Genomic DNA, 16,467 nt, shown 5'->3' with positions numbered 1-16,467 from the left:
TCCGCTTCCTCCCACAATCCCGGGGGGGGGGGGGGTGGGGGGGGGGGGGGTGGGGCGGGGGCAGGGGGAGAAAGAAAGACAGAGAAAAGAGATAAAAGGAGAGAGGAGAGATAAAGAGAGAGAGAGAGAGAGAGAGAGAGAGAGAGAGAGAGAGAGAGAGAGAGAGAGAGAGCGCGCGCGCGAGGAACGAGAGAGAGCGAGCACTAGCGGAGCCTGGGGGTGTAGGGCACAGCGCCCGTACAGAAATCCAGCTCCACCGCGCGCAGATGCGCCCAGGAACGGGGTTCAGTTCGTTTGCATTTTTATTTTTCGCTAATTGTTTCAATTTTGAGTTGGGGGGTTTCTTTCTTTTAAGTCTCTTCCTTTTCAAAGGGTTTTTAGGTAGACGCTCAGCTCAACTTCATTTCCCCGAGTGCAATACAATCCTAACACCCCTTTTACAGCACATAGCAAACGCGCCCTCCACCTTTATGCTGGATTATGAACTGCCCAGGTGCCCGAGTGGAGAAACACACGAAGACGGGGGTGTGCATGGGCCTGGTTCTCTGTGTGTACGCTCCCCACGACACCAGTGGGGCGACAGTCGAGTCATGTCCAAGTTTCTAAAGGAGCCTGCCCACTCCGAGGCAGGGCTGCTGATCAGGAAAGGGGGGGGGGGCGAGAGACAGGGGCACGGACTCCGCAACAGGATGGTCAGGGACATGCGTGTATCCGTGCGTGGCGGAAACACGTGTGTCGTGTAGACCTCGGGTCCGACGACCCTGACTCCCCCACGCACACACTGATGAGGAGTCGAAGAGGCCCAGCGACTTCCGGAATCCGCTGTGAATCAGGGGCACAATTCGGGAGCCCGCGTTCCGGAGCAGGTCTTCAGTGAGGCCTTCTGAGGCTACCCGGGGTGGGGGTGGGGAGTGTACAGTGCGGAGTCAAACAAGCCCCCTCCACCAAGACCACACCGACCCGCCCTTGGTGCCTCAGCCAATCCTGGATCCTGTAGGCACAAGCCCCACCTTCCTGAAAAGCTGCACTCTTCCAAGGCTGGTCCACGCCCCTACAGACAATTGCGTAGGGCCCGCCCTGCCCTGCAAGCCCCGCCCCTTGTAGATTCCCAAAGCACCAAACCCTGCCCTTGGGGACACACCCCTCCCACGCTTGGCCTTTCACCGCACTATACCCCTTGGAGAAGCCCCACCCCGTACCTGGAGTAAGGGGGCGGAGGGGCGTCATGCACACCCGACGCTGCTAACGCCTGCTCGTAAGTGGGAAGGCCTGGAGGTAAGGGTGGAAACAAGGGCGTCGGGGGAGTCAGGGGACTGATGAGCCCGGTCCTGCGGACAGAAAGAGAGTAGTTAGTATAAAAGCTACCATGGAGTTTAAGAGCACTGGCTGGTCTTGCTGAGGACCCAGGTTCCTTTCGCAGCACACACATGGCGGCTCATAACGATCTGTAACTCCAGTCTCAGAGGATCCAACGTCCTCTTATGACCTCTGATTGTACGAGGCATACATGTGGTACATATACATACATGCATGCAAAACACCCATACACATAAAATAAATCTTTAGAAGAAATGAAACAAAACCTACATGACCAAGGGGTTATAGACCAAGAGACTGAGGGTAGGAGGGGACAGAGGGGAAGAGAGATGGCCCAGAAAAGTGCCTCAAAGGACAGCCCGATGGACATAGACAGATAGACATGAAAATGAGCCTCGAATGTACACTCTCATCCACAGAAACATGGGAGCACCAAAGTAACAGAATATCAGGTGGACAGACAAGACAAAGTTCAGCAGAGCCACACAGACAGAAACACAATTCTGAAACATTTAGTTCTAAAATTTCCCAAATCTACTCTTTTAGCTAAGGTCGCCTAAGCTGGCTTCAAAACTTCCAACAATCCTGCCTGTCCTCCCAAGTATTGGAATTGCATGTGTGAGCCACCCTGCCCAGCTTCCAAATCCATTCTTTTACATTTTAATAGATTTTTTAAAGATTTATTTACTTATTTATTACGCAGTGTTCTGTCTGCATGTATGCCTGCAGACCAAAAGAGGGCACCAGATCTCATTGCAGATGGTTATGAGCCACCGTGTGGTTGCTGGGAATTGAACGCAGGACCTCTGGAAGAGCAGCCAGTGCTCTTAACTTCTGAGCCATCTCTCCAGCCCTAAATTTCTATAATTAAAGTACAGTTATGTATTCTATGGGTGTGCACACATGCTAACACACAAATGATGGTCAGAGGAGAACTTGGGGGAGGGTTTTCGCCTTCCACCACGCAGATCCTTGGACTAGAACTTCAGTTTGTCAGGTCTAGGGGGCCCCCAGAACCCAGGCCATCCTATGTCCCTGCATGGGCAGCCTTTCCCCAGGCCTTCCACTGCTGATCCTACACCTTCACTTCTCTTTCCAGTTTATTTTGAGAAAGGTCCTCCTTAAGTTCCCCAAGCTAGCTTTGAACTCACATCAGAGTGGAAAGGTCTTGAAAAATTTTAGATCTTCCTGAAATGACAGGAGGGAAGCGCCATGATACCCAGCTACTGCTATCAGACACCCTTGAACCTCTGCTGGTGTGACCTGCACCCATGGAAAGGCAGTGCCACCGACAGCGATGGACAACAGCCCCCACTTGCATTCCACCCAGTGTTGACCTCTCTGAAGACTGCTAGGTCTCAACTTCACATCGACTTATTCTCCATAGGCCCGTGGCTCCAGACTGGTCTTGCCCCTCAGATCAAGCCTCCTCCCTCCCACTTTGCTCTCCATCACTCCCCCCTCCTGGAAGACCCCTTACTCTTGCTGACTGGACTCCTGCACTCTGAGTCGGCGCTGCCGTCGGTAGTGCAGATACCAAAAGGCTCCCAAGCCAGCCAAGACGATGAGCAGGATCCCAGAGGTGAGTCCCACCGCCAAGCCTGCAACATCTACTCGTCCACGCCCTGTGGGTAGAGGGTACCACTGTCCCAGGGGCTGCTACCTCCTCCAGCTTCTCTATTCTTTTCCCTAAGGGCATGGGCTAGGAAGCAAGGCTGCTCTGAGTTCCCTTCCTGCTACTCTGGCCTCAGGCAACAAACACTAAGGCTTTCTCAGAGCATCTGTTTCTTGCTTTGCAGAACGGGAACATGAGCCCTACCAGTCTATCATGAAAACTCACTGAGATCTAAGTAGGGAGCCATGGCTCTGGCCTGTCATCTCAGCTGTTTGGGAGGCTGAAGCTGAAGTCTGACGGTGAATTCAAGGTCAGCCTGGGTAAGTTAGCTAGACCCTGTCACAAAACCACAAATGAAAAGGGGTTTGGATGTGGGCTGCAACTCAGTGGTAGAACAGCTGGCAGCGCACTTCAGGCCCAGGTTCATCCCTACTACTGGAGAGGGGAGGGAGGGAGGAAGGGAGGGAGGACAGTTTATTGCAAACACGCTAATGGCAGATCTTCTACTTCAGCTGAGCTGTGTCAGCACGGCACAAGAGGACGGGGCCGTTCCACAGGACGGCTTCAGCACGTACAGGGATAACAACGGATAAGCTGGCAGACACCTTGAAATATGGAGGTGTCGAACCCCTTCAACAAACTAAGGATGCAAAAGGAGACTTTAACATCCTTGCCCTCAGTCTGACGTGGTTTGCTTTTGGTTCTTTTTATTTTTAAATATGTTTATATGCTTTTTGTCATGCTGGAGACTGAAACTAGGATTTTTGTTTGTTTTGTTGTTCTTCTTCTTTTTGGTTTTTCAAGACAAGGTTTCTCTGTGTAGCCCTGGCTAGCCTAGAACTCACTCTGTAGACCAGGCAGGCTTTGAACTCACAGAGATTGATCTGCCTCTACCTCCGGAGTGCTGAGATTAAAGGTGTGCGTCACTGCTGTTCCAATGAACTTCTAGCTTTAAAAAAAATTATTTTTGTAAGGGGATGGTGGCTCACACCTTTAATCCTAGCACTCAGAAAGCGAGGTAGGCAATCTCTGTGAGTTCAAGGCCAGCCTGATCTACAGAACGAGTTTCAGGACTGGCTCCATAGCTACTGAGAAACCAAAAAAAAAAAAAAAAAAAAAAAAAGAGGGTGTTAGATCCCCTGGAACTGGAAGTGGTGGTTGTGACCACTTTGTAGGTCTAGAAACTGAACCTAGGCCCTCTAACACTCTCTAGCAAGTATTCTTAATCCCTGAGCCATCGCTCTAGTCGCCTATTGGTTTCCTAAATAATCCATTCTATTATTTTATTTGTATTTGTGCGTATGTGTAAGGGAGGTGGTGCATGTGTGTGTGGATGCTCAGAGGTCAGAGAAAGGCACTGGACCTTCTGGAGCTGCTGGAATCATCACCAGTTGTGAGCAGCACTCAAATGGGGTGCTGGGAACCAAGCTGAAGTATTCTGTAACAGCAGCAAGCACTCTTCAGTGCTGTGCCATCTTTCTAGCCCTTACTGCTGATTAAATAGGTGTGTGTGTGTGTGTGTGTGTGTGTGTGTGTGTGTGTGTGTGTGTGGACAACTTCCTGAAGTTACTTCTCTTACTCTACCATGTGGTACCCAGGTGACAAGCACAGTCACCTGCTGAGCAGTCTCACTGGGGTGCCTTGTTTTTAGAGACATGTTCTCTCATTAGGAGGGGCTCAGTGACTTGGGCAAGCTGGTTACCCAAGGAGCCCCACGGACCCTCCTGTCTCTCCTCTCCCACAGTGGGATTACAACCCAGCTTTTCCCTGGAGAGTCAGGGGATCAAACTAGGGTCCTTGGGGTTGCATGGCCAGCACTTTACCAACTAGTCCATCTCTCCAGCCCTTGTTTTTGTTTTATTGAGACATGGAGTCTCAAGCTGACCTCAAACTTGATATGTAGCACAGGCTGGCCGTGTGCTAACAATCTTTCCACTTTGGCCTTTGGAGTAGCTTGGATTGCGAGGCCAAGGCCGGGGCCATCAAATCTGGCTACCTCCTATCTCCACCTCCAACCTTGCTTTTAGCTTGCAGTGAGAAGATAGGACTTTTAAAGACAGGCAGATTTCAGGTGATCCAAGGAGCCTCTAGGCCTTGCTTGGATTGTAGACAAGGAACTATCTCCCCTAGCAACCGGTTCCACTGTGAGGACTACAGTACAGACCCAGGGCCTGTTGCTAAGGTGCATCTACCCCTAGCAACCAGGCCATGAGGGGGTGGGGCAGCTGGTGCCCAGAGGGGGTCCTTCAGCTGGGCAGGAGGCTCTGGTCTTCCAGCTAGGTACAGTTGCTAGGGAGAAGGCCTCCTTAGCAACCAGGCAGACTGTGGCTGGCATGGGGCTATGGGGGAGGGGAAGCCAGACAGGTAGTGCTTCTGACTTCCTCTGTCTGGCCTGGCCAGGGCCTGTTGCTAAGGAGCAGCCCCCCTTAGCAACAAGGCTCAAGCCAGGATGAGGACTTCAGAACTCAGAGGAGGGGCTGGGGTAGGCAAACTGGACAGGTGAGAATGGCCAGGCTTCCTGCCCGAGCTCGTTGCTAGGGCACAGCCCCACTAGCAACCAAGATGCTGGTAAGGGGCTGGGGCTCTGGAATCTAAAGGAGGACCCAGGTTGTCCTATCAGAGCTTGTCCTTATGATAGATAGGCCCATGACAATAACCCACCCACATGCCCCCCCCCAGGGGTTGGGCCCTCCTATGAATCTGCATGCAGTTGTGCTGGGTTTTCAGACAAGGGCCATAACGAAAAGGGAGGGGACACCTTGTCAGTCATCTCTGGACAGCATGGGATTTGAGGGAAGGTGGGCCTTTGCATTGAACTCTAGGGCTAAGGGCCACTTCCCCATCATGGAGCGAGAGGACCGAGGACCGAGGACCACTCACCTCCCTTGCCATTGTAGGTGTAATGTTCCCAGTAGCGTTCCTAGAAGGAGGGGACGAGAAGGGGAAAGCAGCAGCTAGACATGGAGCAGTCCCCACAGCCAGTCCATGCTGGTATTTGAAACCCCAGGGAGGCAGAGAGGGTCCTCTGAGGCTCTCACCGTCAGTGTGTTATCCTCAAAGTATTCCCGGGCCTCCTCCCAGGAGCACCTCTCCTCGTGACACTCCCGCTCCAGGTTCCCAGGGGTCAGCAACTCCAGGTCCCAGTGGTTAGCCCGAGGAACCCGCCTGCGGCCAACTAGGAAACTCTGGGCCTCCGGAGGATTCAGGAATATGTCAAGAACTAAGGACATCAGGGTCAAAAGCAGAGAGTCCTTAGGATTGAGGACAAGGAAGATAGAGAGTTATGGGGTTCTGAGGGGTGAGGGCCAGGCTTGGAAACCCCTGGATCTGAGCAAGGAGAGCCGGGGTCTGGATAGTTGGGTATGAGGGTGAAAAATTGGAGTCTAGAAATCTATTTCTGAAGGAGGAAGGCTGAGGCTGGACTTGTGGGTCGGAGGGAAGAGGCTGGGACCTAGACTTTTGGGTCTGAGGGAGAGCTGGGGTCTGGGAAGCCAGGAAGTATCCTGGGTAGGAGAAGGCAGAAATTTTTTTAAAAAAATATTTATTTATTTATTTATTTATTTATTTATTTATTATGTATACAATGTTCTGTCTGTGTGTATGCCTGCTGGCCAGAAGAGGGCACCAGACCCCATTACAGATGGTTGTGAGCCACCATGTGATTGCTGGGAATTGAACTCAGGCAATGCTCTTAACCTCTGAGCCATCTCTCCAGCCCAAGAAGGCAGAAATTAAACCTCTGTAAGGCTCTTCCTCAAACACTCACCTTGGTTTTGCTCTTCATAAGGTAAGGTGTCCAGGCAGGTGGTCAATCCCATATAGACTAAGAGCAGGGAAGGATGGCCCCTCATATTGTGTGGATTCCCAAATGCCTCAGCAGAGTTATGAGGCAAGAACTCCCTGCCTGGACTCTGCAGTCAGTGAATGAAAGAAAAAGCAAGCACTCAACCTGTAACCTATGCCAGACACTATTGGTCTGTATCAACTCATTTTAATTCTCAAAACAATCCAATTTGAACAATCTCCTGCCATTCTATTTCTTATTTTTATTTTTGGTTTTTCGAGACAGGGTTTCTCTGTGGTTTTGGAGCTTGTCCTGGAACTAGCTCTTGTAGACCAGGCTGGTCTCGAACTCACAGAGATCTGCCTGCCTCCGCCTCCCAAGTGCTGGGATTAAAGGCGTGTGCCACCACCGCCCGGCTCTCCTGCCATTCTATAGACGAGAAAACTGTCACCGGGTGGTAAAGCGACTTGCCTACGCACCAGGTATTCGAATGTGAGAGGAGGGAGGACCTCAGAGATGGCAGTGCCTGCCCCATGATGAGCACAAAGTCCGTGTGCTCTCGTCTATCCCTCTGCCGTATCCACAGTACCATGTGACACAGTAAGCAATTTCAACAGGTTCATCCGCAGTCCTGCTCCCTTCCAACCTGGCAGGTTTCATTCCAAGTCAACCTCCCTCTGCCGTTGCCTCATCCACCCCCAGAGATCAAAGATTATAGAACAAATGAGGTCCTAAATGTCTAGGTCTGAGGTCTTGAGGGAACGGGACCCTGAACTCCAGGGCCTAGGATTTAGGGTCCCAAGTCTCTGGATCCCAATGGTGTGGGAAGTCAGGACACCAGAGTGCCCCTCCACACCCCAAGTTTCTCTGAGAGCAGTATCCACTTACCTGCCCAGACCTGGGAGCCCTGCCTCTCTTCTGTAATGAAGACCCCCTGGGTCAACAGTAGCCAGCTGTGAAAAAGGGGAGGGGAAGAAGGAGGGGAGAGGAAGGAGGGGTGCTTCTCTTCGGTAACAAGGCCCAATCCCGGCTTCTGGCAGGGGGCGGGGCCACTGGTTACCTGCTCTGGGAGGGACTCAGGTAAGAGACAAAGTACTTAAAGGAACCTTAGGACCAAGGGCTCCACGGACACAGCCCCACATACGAGCAAGACTTTGCACATTACGGAGGGATCTAAGGAACCTTATTAGAGTCTCTTCCTCTCTCCTTTCCCAGCCCGGCTCTCTCCCTACAGACAATTTGCTTGGCAGAGCCAGGAAAATAAATCTTGAGTCTCTAGAGATCTACAAACTGGTGGGAACGGAATGCTTTGATTCCAGGAATAACTGGGCGGTACCACATCCTATCTGTTTGCTGAGGGTGACTGACGTGGACAGCTTGGCCTCGTGATCTTTTGATTATTGCTTATTCTATAATTTAGGCAAAATCGTCTCTTAAGATGTAATGGGAAAAATAGGTATATATTTGGGAAAGTGGGCATCAGAATATCTGGGCGAAGGAGTTAGTCCTTAAACTCAGACTTGAAAAGAATCAAAGCAACTACACCACTCTGCCTAACACAGGTTAAGTGGTCTCCGATAGTCAAGCCATTTTCGCTAACCGGAACCTTCGAGTTGTCACTCACGTTTCGGTGGGGGGAAGAGAAGAAGAAAGGACTTACCAAACCACGAGAAGCGCCTCCACTACTAGGGGCAGTATTATTTCCGGTGTCTGCTGCCGAGCGGAAGTGGGAGGAGTGTAGTGAAAAAAAAAAAAACAGTACTCTTTTCCGGTTCGGGACACAGTTGAAGCCACGACGGATCGGCTAACCGTTTGTGAGGTGAGCTGCAGGCCGTGTGGGGTCGCGTCGCTAAGAGTCCCTTCTTGTGGGTGGGATATTTGAAGTTCCGAGGGACACAGGATAAGGTTTCGCACTCCGACTTCCTGTTAATCATTAACAGACGCTCCGACTCCTTGAGTTGGAAGCTGAACTACATCTCCCAGCATGCCTTGCAATATGTCGTCCTCATCCTGACCACTCTTAGAAAATGTAGTTCCGTAGTGGAAAAGGGTCCGTACCAGTGCAGGAATGAACGTGGGATTCCCTGGAATAGTGAAGAGTTGAGGCAGGATCCCTTAATCCGCTTCAGTTTACCAGCAGTAGTGGATAAGGCCCTAAAGGATCCTTGAAGGAAGTGAATTATTTTACTTGAGACAGAGTCTCACGTAGCCTTCACTGTCCCAGAACTCACTATGTAGTTCAGGCTGGCCTCAAACTCAGAGAGATCCACCTGCCTCTGCAGCCCCAAGTGTTCGCATTAAAGGTGTTCACCACACCCAGCCACTTTCCCCCATTTGTTTATTATTTTTATTATTGCTTTTCAAGATAACCTTGTGTAACAACCCTGACTACCAGGGACCTCACTTTGTAGACCAGGCTGGCCTCGAACTCACAGAGATCTGCCTGCCTCTGCCTCCCAAGTGCTGGAATTTAAGGTGTGGACCACCCTGTGATTTTTTTTTTTTTGGTTTTTTCGAGACAGGGTTTCTCTGTGGTTTTGGAGCCTGTCCTGGAACTAGCTCTTGTAGACCACAGAGATCCGCCTGCCTCTGCCTCCCAAGTGCTGGAATTTAAGGTGTGGACCACCCTGTGATTTTTTTTTTTTTGGTTTTTTCGAGACAGGGTTTCTCTGTGGTTTTGGAGCCTGTCCTGGAACTAGCTCTTGTAGACCACAGAGATCCGCCTGCCTCTGCCTCCCAAGTTCTGGGATTAAAGGCGTGCGCCACCACCGCCCGGCCGGTGATTTGTTTTTTGAGAGAGGGTTGCATGCCGTGCAGGATGGCAGGATCTGTGTATGGAGATTAAGATTTATTTATAATGGGCGTGGCGCCCCTATATCCAGAGAGCCTGGGGTGTTTGAGTGAAAGTGTCATCCCAGCCCCTGGCATCCATATAGCCTAAGAGTCTGGAATATTCGCATGGAAGTTCCATTCCAAGTCCCCTCCCCTGGGAGTTGCCTTAGTCCAGACTCCACCCCTGAGAAAACCTGCCAAAGGATGACCCCTCCCCAGAGATGCACAAGACCCCTCCCACAGGGAATTTAAACTGCCACCCAGATAACAAACTTGTAGTTTTCTGGTCTTCCTTCCCCAACTCCTCTCTGGGGTACTGGAAAGCCGTCCGGGAGCATTGGTATCCAGTAAACCTGGGCTTTTTCTAATTCGGTTTGATTTGGTCTGATTCAGATGATTGCATTGTTAGAGAAGTTTGTAGGGGTGCAGAAACTTTTAGTGGCCACATCTTTAACCCCAGCACTAGGGAGGCAGAAGTAGGTGGATCTCTCAGGGAGTGAGGCCAGCCTGGCTCACATATGCTGCTCCAGGCCAGCAAGAGCTACATAGTGAGACCCTATCCCAAAAAGGAAAAGGATTTTCTTATTTTATGTGAATGAGTGAGGTTTTTGATTTTTTGTTTTGGTTTTGCCAGACAGGGTTTCTCTGTGTAGCCCTAGCTGTCCTGGAACTCACTCTGTAGATCAGGCTGGCCTTGAATTCACAGAGCTCCACCTGTTTCTGCCTCCCACGTGCTGGGATTAAAGGTGTGCGCCACCTTGAATGACCATTTTGCGCTGCATTGTGCACCACTCGAATACGGTGCCTATAGAGGCCAGAAAAGGGCCATCAGCTCACCCGGAACTAGAATGAATCACGAGCTGCCGTGTGTATGTTAGAGTCAAACCCAGGTCCTCTGGAAGAACAGCCAGTGCTCTTGGCCTCTGCCCAATCTCGTCTGCCTCCTCATTTGTTTTTGTTTGTTTTGTCTTTGTTTTGAGACGGGTAGGACTGTACTGAAATTATAAGCATGCAGTCACCACTCCTAGCTCATGTTGTTCTTATTTTTCAGTGAGCTTTATTGAGATATAATTTCACGTAATATATACTTTGCCCACTTAAAGCAAACAATTCGGAGTGTATTCACAGAGTTGTATGGGCATCACCACTAACAATTTTAGAGCATGTTCTCTGGGTGTGGTAGCACAGACCTGTAATCCCTCCTGTTCCAGGGGATCTAATGCCCCCTTCTGGCCTCCAAGAGCGCCAGACAGGAGCCTGCTATGCAGATCACTCCTTTGCCTAGGCAGCAAAATCAGAAGTTCAAGGTCATCCTCAGGCTGCTTATAGTATCAGAGGCCAAGCTGAGCTGTCTCAAGTCAACTTTAGGACATGTTTAACATCCCCAAAGAAATCCTGTCCTACATTCTTTGTCACCTCAGTCTTTCCTACCCCCAGGCTTTGGCAGCCTCTGAATGCCTATGAATTTGCCTGATCTGCACATGTCTCCTAACTGCAGTCATACAGGTGTGGGCTCTGTGGCTGGCTTTCCTCACTTGGCATGTTGTTTCTAGGCCCTCCATACTATATCCTGACGCCTGTCTGTGGGTGCACAGTATTCTGTTACATCCTGACTGACTGTCTGTGGATGTACAGTATTCTGTTACATCCTGACTGTCTGTACACAGTATTCTGTTACATCCTGACTGTCTGTGGATGTACAGTATTCTGTTACATCCTGACTGACTGTCTGTACACAGTATTCTGTTACATCCTGACTGACTGTGGATGTACAGTATTCTGTTGTGTGAGATACGGCACATTTCACTTCTCCTTCGGTTGATGGACCGTTAGAATTGTTTCAACTTTTTGGCTGTTGCAGCTGGTGCTACTGTGCATATATGTGTGCTACTGTACACATGCGTGTGCGACTGTGCACATGTATGTAACGAGGTTTGTGTGGATATGTTCTGACATTCCCTGGGAGTAAGGTCTGTGGGTCACGGCTTGTGGCGTCCTCTGGAAGAACTTCCTCCTCAATTGATGTGTATGCCTCTCAGTTCCTCTTCATTATTACTAACGATTTATTTATTTTTGCCTGCATGTATGTCTGTGTGAGGGCACCAGGTCCCCTGGAGTTACAGACAGCTGTGAGCTGCCATGTAGGTGCTGGGAATTGCACCCCACTCCTCTGGAAAAGCAGCCAGTGTTCTTAACCACCTCTCAGCCCTCTCTCCAGGACCCTATGCTCACTTAACTGTTGGTTGCACATGGTTATAATAGTAGGGCGTGAACTGGTTCTTCATTGTGGTTTTTATTTTAATTTTGTGTTTGCGTGGTGCTGGGGATGAAATCTCTGAGTGTATGTTGATGCTCACAGAGGCCAGAAGAAAGCATTGTATTCTGGAGTTACAGATGGTTGTGAGCCCTCAGTCATGGGTGCTGGGAATCAAACTCTGGTCCTTTACAAGAGCAGCAACTACTTTAAATCCCTGGGTTATCTCTTCAGCCCCAGCTTTTGTTTGTTTGGTTGTGTGGTTGGTTGGTTTTGGTTTTGGTTGTTTTTAGTATTTCGAGACAGGATTTCTCTGTGTAGCTCTGGCTGTCCTAGATCTCACTCTGTAGAGTAGGCTGGCCATGTAGGTGCTGGGAATTGTACCGCTGTTCTTTGGCATTCTGGCAGCTGCAACTGGTTCCCCTCTCCCATATGACACAGCTCAGTCTGGTTATGTGCACTCTGAATCCTCCCAGATGTCCCTGCCTCTGGGCTGTGCTCTCCTGCACATCTGTAACAAACTCTCTCTGGGCTGTGCTCTCCTGCACATCTGTAACAAACTCTCTCCGGGCTGTGCTCTCCTGCACATCTGTAATAAACTCTTTCTGGGCTGTGCTCTCCTGCACATCTGTAACAAACTCTCTGGCTGTGCTCTCCTGCACATCTGTAACATCTTACAAGGTCCTCTGCTTCCCTCCTAAGCCCCAGCAGAGAGACACTTAGAAGACAGACAGGAGAGTGTGGCTGTGACATCAGCAGTGCAGGGTTGACATGGGCACAGGGAGATCTCTGGGACTTGACGGCGGCCAGGGCTACAGAGTGAGTTCCAGGCTAGCCAACTAGCCAAGGCCACATAGTAAGTCCCAGCCTCAAAAATGCGAACAGGGGCCAGGCTTCTCTTGGTTCTCATTTGAGAAGTGTTTATTGTTATCTGTGCGTATTCATTGTGTGTGTGCGTGTGTGTGTGTGTGCGCACACGTTCATGGTGTGTGTGTATTCATGGTGTGTGTGGGTGTGCATTAATGGTGTGTGTGCACATTCATTGTGTATATGTGTGTGCGTTCATGGGGGGGGTGTTCATGGTGTGTGTGTGCATTCATGGTTTGTATGCACATTCATTGTGTGTGTATATGTGTGTGCGTTCATGGTGTGTGTACATTGTGGTGCATGTGCATTCATGGTATGTGCACATTCGTGGTGTGTATGTGTGCTTTCATGGTGTGTGCACATGTGTTCATGGTGTGTGTGTGCGTTCATGATGTGTGTGCATTCATGGTGTGTGTGCGCGTTCATGGTATGTGCATATTCATGGTGTGTATGTGTGCTGATGGTGTGTGTGTGCATGTATTCATGGTGTGTGTGCGTATTCATGGTGTGTGCGCGCTCATGGTGTGTGTGTGTTCATGGTGTTTGTGTGCATATACGCATTTTGTGTGATGCTGGAGCCATTGTGTCACGGCACACAAGCTCAGAGGCCATCTTTGTGTCTCTCCTCATGCTCACGTGAGTTCTGGGGTTGGAACTCAGGCTGCCAACTTGCACAGCGAGTTTTTTTTACTCATTGTGCCGTCTTGCTGTCCCATTAAAGTTTTATTACCTTTATTTGTTTGTTTGTTTGTTTGGCTGTATGTTATGTGTGCACACAGACATTCATGCCAATAAACTCTTGGAGGTCAGAGGACAGCTTGCACAGATTCTGTAGACAGGTTTTTCTGTGGACCACCAGCTCGCAAATGGAGACTTACATAAAAGCTTGGCCTGCAGCTCAGTCTTGTCCCACTAGTTCTTCTGACTGAGATTAACCAGTTTGTGTTTGTGGTCATCTACATTTTGCCTTTGCCTTGTGGCTTTTTACCTCTCTTCCATCTTTTTTTTTTTTTTTTTTCCTGAGACAGGGTTTCTCTGTAGCTCTGGCTGTACTGGAACTAGCTCTTGTAGACCAGACTGGCTCGAACTCGCAGAGATCTGCCTGCCTCTGCCTCTTCTTAAGTGCTGGGATTAAAGGCGTGCGCTGCCCCACCTAGCCCTCTATTCCTTCTTGCACCTCCTGTGTCCTCTCCATATCCCTGTGTCCCCTCTCATACCTTGACTCATCTCCTCTTCCTTTCTCTTTGCCCAGAAGTCCAGCCTAACCTCTTCCTGCCTAGCTCTTGGCCATTAGATTCTTTATTAAACCAATCAGATGGTGCTGTGACAAAGACACATCTTCACAGTGTACACAAAGGTTACTCTACCACCTGGAGCCTGGGGCTGACCTCAGGCTGTCAGGCCGGCACCTTTACCCCTGAGCTGTCTCAGCACCTGGCCAGGCTTTTTTACTTGTTTTGTCTTCCCTTTGGTGTTTTGTTTGATTGGTTTTTTGAGACAGGGTTTCTCTGTGTAGCCCTGGCTGTCCTGAAACTCTCTCTGTAGACCAGGCTGGCCTCAGCCTCAAGAGATTCGCCCACCACTGCCTCCACTAACTCCCAAGTGCTAGGATTAAAGATGAGCGTCACCACTGCCGTCACCCAGCTGTTCGTTTTGTTTCTAGTTTTTACACCTCTGCAGGCTGAAGAGATGTTTCAGCTTTAAGGGTTTCTCTTGCTCTTGCAAAAAACTCGGGTTTGATTCCCAGCACCCACACAGCTGCTTGCAATCGTCTGTAACTCCAGTCCCTGGGGATCAGATACCCTCTTTTGACCTCTGAAGACACGAGACACACATGAGCGGGGATAGACACATGTGCAGGCAAAAAACTCATACGCATAAAATAAAAATGAAAGTTCAATTTTCAACATTAAAATAAGTTTTTAGCTGGGTGGTAGTAGCTCATGTTTTTAATCCCAGCACTTGGGAGGTAGAGGCAGCTAGATCTCTGAGTTTGAGGCCAGCCTAATCTACATAGTGAGTTCCAGGACAGCCAGTGCTACACAGAGAAAGCCTTTCTCATGAAAGGAAGGAAGGAAGAAGAAAGAAAAAGGAAAGGAAAGAAAAATGCCCCTTGGGCCTGGAGAGTATCTCGGCAGTAAGAGGGCCTAGATGCGGTTCCCAGGACTCCCCTCCCCCACGTCAGGCAACTGTAACTTTAGCTACAGGAGATCTGACATCTTCTAGCCTCTGGGCAACTACACATGTGTGGCAAAACATACATACAGGCATATATAGAAAGAAAAATAAAATCTTGGGAAAAGATGCCTCCCTTTCTAGCTGTCCCTCCCATCTAAAGAGTGAGTGTTTCACTAACGCAGCAGAATCCTCTCCCTGTGGCCAAGAGATGCCAGCCAGTGCCAAATTCTTCAAGGTCAAGGCAGCTGGGGCCTAAGAATAAAGCGGGGATTGGCCCATACAGTCAACACAGCAGAAGCCCAGGGGACTGGGAAGGGGGCACAAGTGAGAGGTGCTAGGCAGGTAGATGCTGGACTGATACTCTTAACAGTGGGCTGCGTCTGTAGCATCGTGCCAAACTACCTAAGCTGTCCTTGGATTCTCTCTTTAGCCCAGGCTGGCCTTGTAGTTATTTATAATTTTTTAAATTTATTTATGTATTTTATGTGTGAGTGTTGTATCTGCCAGAACAGGGCATCAGACCCCATTATAGATGGTTGTAAGCCTCCATATGGTTGCTGGGAATTGAACTCGGGACCTCTGTTTTTTTGTTGTAGTTGGTTTTGTTTGTTTGTTTGTTTGTGGCAGGGTTTCTCTGTAGCTTTGGAGCCTGTCCTGGAACTAGCTCTTGTAGACCAGGTTGGCCTCGAAGTCATAGAGATCCTCCTGCCTCTGCCTCCCGCATGCGCCACCACCATCCGGCTGAACTCAGGACCTCTGGAAGAGCAGCCAGTGCTCCTCTTAACCACTGAGCCATCTCTCTAGCCCTGTTTGCAAATTTTTTATTACATTTTATTATTTATGTTTTGTGCATGTGAGTATGTGCATGCATGCATGCTTGCTTATGGGGGAGCATTGTGTGTTTGTGTCTGCATGCAATGCAGCCAAGAACAGCTTTTGGAGTTCTGTTCTCTCCTTCCACTATGGGATCTCGGGAAAGAATTTAGGTCGTCAGGTTTGTTCATAAAGTGCTTTCACCCTTTGAACCCCCTCATGGCCTATGCTCGCATCCTCAACTTGGCTTGGCCCGGAGCACACTGACTACAGAGGGTACAGGATCACCTCTCTAGAGCGGGGATGGCATCCAGCTGAAGGTCTGCACTGGGGCTGGAGAGATGGCTCGTCGGTTAAGAGCATTTCTGCTCTTCCAGGCAACTCTCATTGGTTCATAAAAAAGATTTAAGTACAGAGCACGCCTTTAATCCCAGCACTTGGGAGGCAGAGGCAGGCAGATCTCTGTGAGTTCGAGACCAGCCTGGTCTACAAGAGCTAGTTCCAGGACAGGCTCCAAAGCCACGGAGAAACCCTGTCTCGGAAAAAAAAAAAAAAAGATTTAAGTAGGAAAAAGATCTCTGTTTTCAGTCTCTGTAAATGTATCAAAAAACAAAAACCGAGGGCTGGAGAGATGGCTTAGGGGTTAAGAGCACTGACTGCTCTTCCAGAGGTCCTGAGTTCAATTCCCAGCAACCACATGGTGGCTCACAGCCATCTGTAATGAGATCTGGCGCCTTCTTCTGGCCTGCAGCAGACATGGAGGCAGAATGTTGTAGACATAATAAATCTTAAAAAATAAAAAAAATT

General features: G+C 49.7%; 2 protein-coding genes and 1 long non-coding RNA gene across 8 annotated transcripts in view; 2 read left to right on the top strand and 1 right to left on the bottom strand.

Annotated features, from left to right (window-relative positions):
* Positions 1-162: 162 nt before the first annotated feature.
* On the bottom strand, positions 163-8,500 carry Prrg2 (proline rich and Gla domain 2). Of its 4 annotated transcripts, XM_050121376.1 has the most exons (8): positions 8,377-8,491; positions 7,605-7,669; positions 6,699-6,843; positions 5,971-6,152; positions 5,813-5,852; positions 2,798-2,942; positions 1,200-1,328; positions 164-991 (listed from the first exon to the last, which is right to left on the bottom strand). In XM_050121376.1, exons 3-8 carry the CDS (start codon positions 6,781-6,783, stop codon positions 871-873), a joined length of 702 nt encoding a protein of 233 aa, XP_049977333.1. In that variant the 5' UTR covers positions 6,784-6,843; positions 7,605-7,669; positions 8,377-8,491; the 3' UTR covers positions 164-870. The 4 variants fall into 4 exon arrangements, with proteins under 4 accessions (XP_049977334.1, XP_049977333.1, XP_049977332.1 ...); XM_050121377.1 differs by lacking the exon at positions 7,605-7,669 and having other exon boundaries at positions 163-991; positions 8,377-8,500; XM_050121375.1 differs by lacking the exon at positions 8,377-8,491 and having other exon boundaries at positions 7,605-8,359.
* LOC126488156 (uncharacterized) lies at positions 2,950-3,672 on the top strand. Its single transcript, XR_007588592.1, has 2 exons — positions 2,950-3,252; positions 3,445-3,672. It is a non-coding gene; the product is annotated as an uncharacterized lncRNA (long non-coding RNA).
* Nosip (nitric oxide synthase interacting protein) overlaps positions 8,395-16,467 on the top strand; it is a 15,979-nt gene continuing 7,906 nt past the window's right edge. For 2 of the 3 annotated variants that reach the window (XM_050121374.1, XM_050121372.1), the window contains exon 1: positions 8,395-8,535. The gene's annotated coding sequence lies outside the window, so the exon portion shown is untranslated. The remainder of the gene's footprint in view (positions 8,536-16,467) is intronic. The other variant, XM_050121373.1, reaches the window with a different exon arrangement.

Source organism: Alexandromys fortis, unplaced genomic scaffold, assembly GCF_014885135.2.
Source record: "Alexandromys fortis isolate MF-2015 unplaced genomic scaffold, M_Fortis_MF-2015_v1.1 scaffold_161, whole genome shotgun sequence".
Classification (NCBI taxonomy): domain Eukaryota; kingdom Metazoa; phylum Chordata; class Mammalia; order Rodentia; family Cricetidae; genus Alexandromys; species Alexandromys fortis.
This window is presented reverse-complemented; position numbering and strand designations above follow the sequence as displayed.

Coding starts and splice junctions, on each gene's coding strand:
- Prrg2 (XM_050121377.1), bottom strand. CDS start 6,783: ATGAGGGGCCATCCTTCCCTGCTCTTAGTCTATATGGGATTGACCACC. Junction 6,153..6,698: donor TTATGAAGAGCAAAACCAAG/GTGAGTGTTTGA, acceptor TGATGTCCTTAG/TTCTTGACATATTCCTGAAT. Junction 1,329..2,797: donor CAGGAGTCCAGTCAGCAAGA/GTAAGGGGTCTT, acceptor TTCTGTCCGCAG/GACCGGGCTCATCAGTCCCC.